Here is a 2,306-nt window from a genome sequence, read left to right as displayed (position 1 = left end):
TCATGTCGTATCTTGCTAGTATTAGTCGTGTTGCGTCAAATAAAAACATGAAACGATAGTCGGATTTGACACCCATATTCACAAGGGTCTCTAAAAAATAGTGATAATTTAGGTTTTTTGTTAAAATTTTGTCTAGTGTTTGAAACAAACTTATAAAATTTGTCTTTTATCTCTAAAAAAATATTTTTTTGTTAATAGTCTTTTGTTCAATAATTTTAGTTTTTTCTATAAACGCTTAATGGTCATTTAACTTTATATTTGTTAAAGATCAACGTGATATTCCAATAATCAATAGTTAACAATAAAAAAAATTACAACGACAATCACACAAACTACAATCGAAAACCACCAACAAGCAAAACCACTGAACCACAAGCCATTTGGTAGGGAATGACAAATTGGATTGCGATTTGTTCGTCGATTTTATAATGCTCAAAACTAAAATTAAAGCTTGCATCATCGCTTCCGTCATATCAATGTTGTGTACAGCTTATCTTCCATATCATACAACTACTTGGAGCGTAAGTCTCGGTAATCGCTGTGAGAACTGATTATACTATATTGAACAGCCAACAACCAGGGCTAGTATATATACCGATCGAAACACCAAACAATCCTTCCATCCACAAATTAGTCAAACCTGAAACTAAGTGGTGCTGTTTCAACCAAATCATTGGAAAATGGCGGATGAAGTGAAGTTGTATGGCGCTGGAGGAAGCCCATTCGTTTGCAGAGTTAAAATCGCTTTGAAGATGAAGGAAATCAAGTACGAAAACTTCGAAGAAGATATGAGCAACAAGAGTGCCGATCTTTTGAAGTACAATCCTGTTCATAAGAAAGTGCCGGTGCTGGTGCATAACGGAAGTCCGATCGCAGAGTCTCTTGTGATCGTGGAGTACATCGATGATGTCTGGAAAGGGGTTCCGATTTTGCCTCAGAATCCTTATGAGAAGGCTCGTGCTCGATTTTGGGCCAAATTCGTTGATGATAAGGTAATAATTTCAATTCCTTCTCAGATCTCTCCTAAACCTAACGATGAAATTATAAATTACATTAAGGCATTGTTTAATGACTTTACATGATTATATGGTTTGTTCAGTGTATGCCTGCAGCATTCAAGGTTTTTGGCAGCAATGGAGATGAGCAGGTTATTGTGGAAGCTTGTGAGCAACTTCAAATGCTAGAAAATGAACTGAAAGTCAAAGGTACAAAGTTTTTTGGAGGTGACAACATTAACCTGGTTGATATTGCTGCTGATTTCATAGCCTATTGGCTTGGAATAATCGAAGAAGCAACTGAAATTAAGTTTTTTACGAAAGACAAGTTTCCAAAACTCACAGAATGGGCTGATGAGTTTGTCAAGTGTGAAGTTGTGAAGGAAACCTTACCTCCAAGAGGGAACATGGTTGCATTTTTCAAGAAACGGTTTGGTAAGGCGTAATTAAACTACAATGATACGTATGTTAACAACATATATAGTTATATATTTGGTTGTTTAATTTGTGGTTATTGAAGTTGAAATTTCTGTAACATGTATATGATGTTGCAAATTTGCAATAAGCAGCTCTTATATGCTGATGAGTTTTTGTAATACGTTTTATGTTGAGATATTGTTGGCTATCGTGTATCAGTGTTTGATTTGAGATTTGATTTTCATAAGTATAATTAAATTATTATTAGGTTAAATTTGTATCCAAGAGCAATGTCATTTTATTAATTTTTCTATTTGAAACATATATAGTTCAAAATATAATGAACACAGTTACTTAAAATAGAAATTGATTTGTTAATAATCGAATCCTTATGTGGTAATTGAATACTTTATCTAGTTATAACTTTTATAGTAGATTAATTAAATATTCAATCTATGTGGTTCGGTCACAACTCACAATCCCTTTTTTTGATCCAGTGTTTTTTTAGCTTCGGTAGTGAATCGTTTACTAAAAAAAAGAAGCAGACCCCTACGCCCACAACAATTGAAATGTTGATAGGTCTTATTCATATGGTTTTAACAAATTACAAAGTTCCTCTGTGATCCATAGGGAAAAACTATCTTACCCTTTTAATATATTTTTATTTTTTTCTTTTATACATTTGTAATTTTTTAACAATATAAAAATAAAGAACAAATCGGTCCTTTAGATTTTGTTTTTCCCCTAAAGTAGTCCTTACGGAACTTTTTTCCTTCACATGGTACCTACGGAGCAAACTTTGCACATAAATAATCCTTATAACTAACTCTGTTAACAAATTCTGTTAAGTGTGCGTGAAAAGACGAAAATGCACTTTGTTTTTATTTTTTTTTA

The 2,306-nt window shown here is 32.9% G+C and overlaps 1 protein-coding gene across 1 annotated transcript; it reads left to right on the top strand.

Moving 5' to 3' along the window:
• Positions 1-490: 490 nt before the first annotated feature.
• On the top strand, positions 491-1,686 carry LOC111920124 (probable glutathione S-transferase). Its single transcript, XM_023915703.3, has 2 exons — positions 491-992; positions 1,100-1,686. The coding sequence occupies exons 1-2, from the start codon at positions 681-683 to the stop codon at positions 1,439-1,441; spliced, it is 654 nt and encodes a 217-aa protein (XP_023771471.1). The 5' UTR covers positions 491-680; the 3' UTR covers positions 1,442-1,686.
• Positions 1,687-2,306: the final 620 nt, after the last annotated feature.

Source organism: Lactuca sativa, chromosome 8 (genome assembly GCF_002870075.4).
Source record: "Lactuca sativa cultivar Salinas chromosome 8, Lsat_Salinas_v11, whole genome shotgun sequence".
NCBI classification, from domain to species: Eukaryota; Viridiplantae; Streptophyta; class Magnoliopsida; order Asterales; family Asteraceae; genus Lactuca; species Lactuca sativa.
The sequence above is the reverse complement of the archived record's forward strand: the minus strand, read 5'-3'. Positions and strand labels throughout refer to the sequence as shown.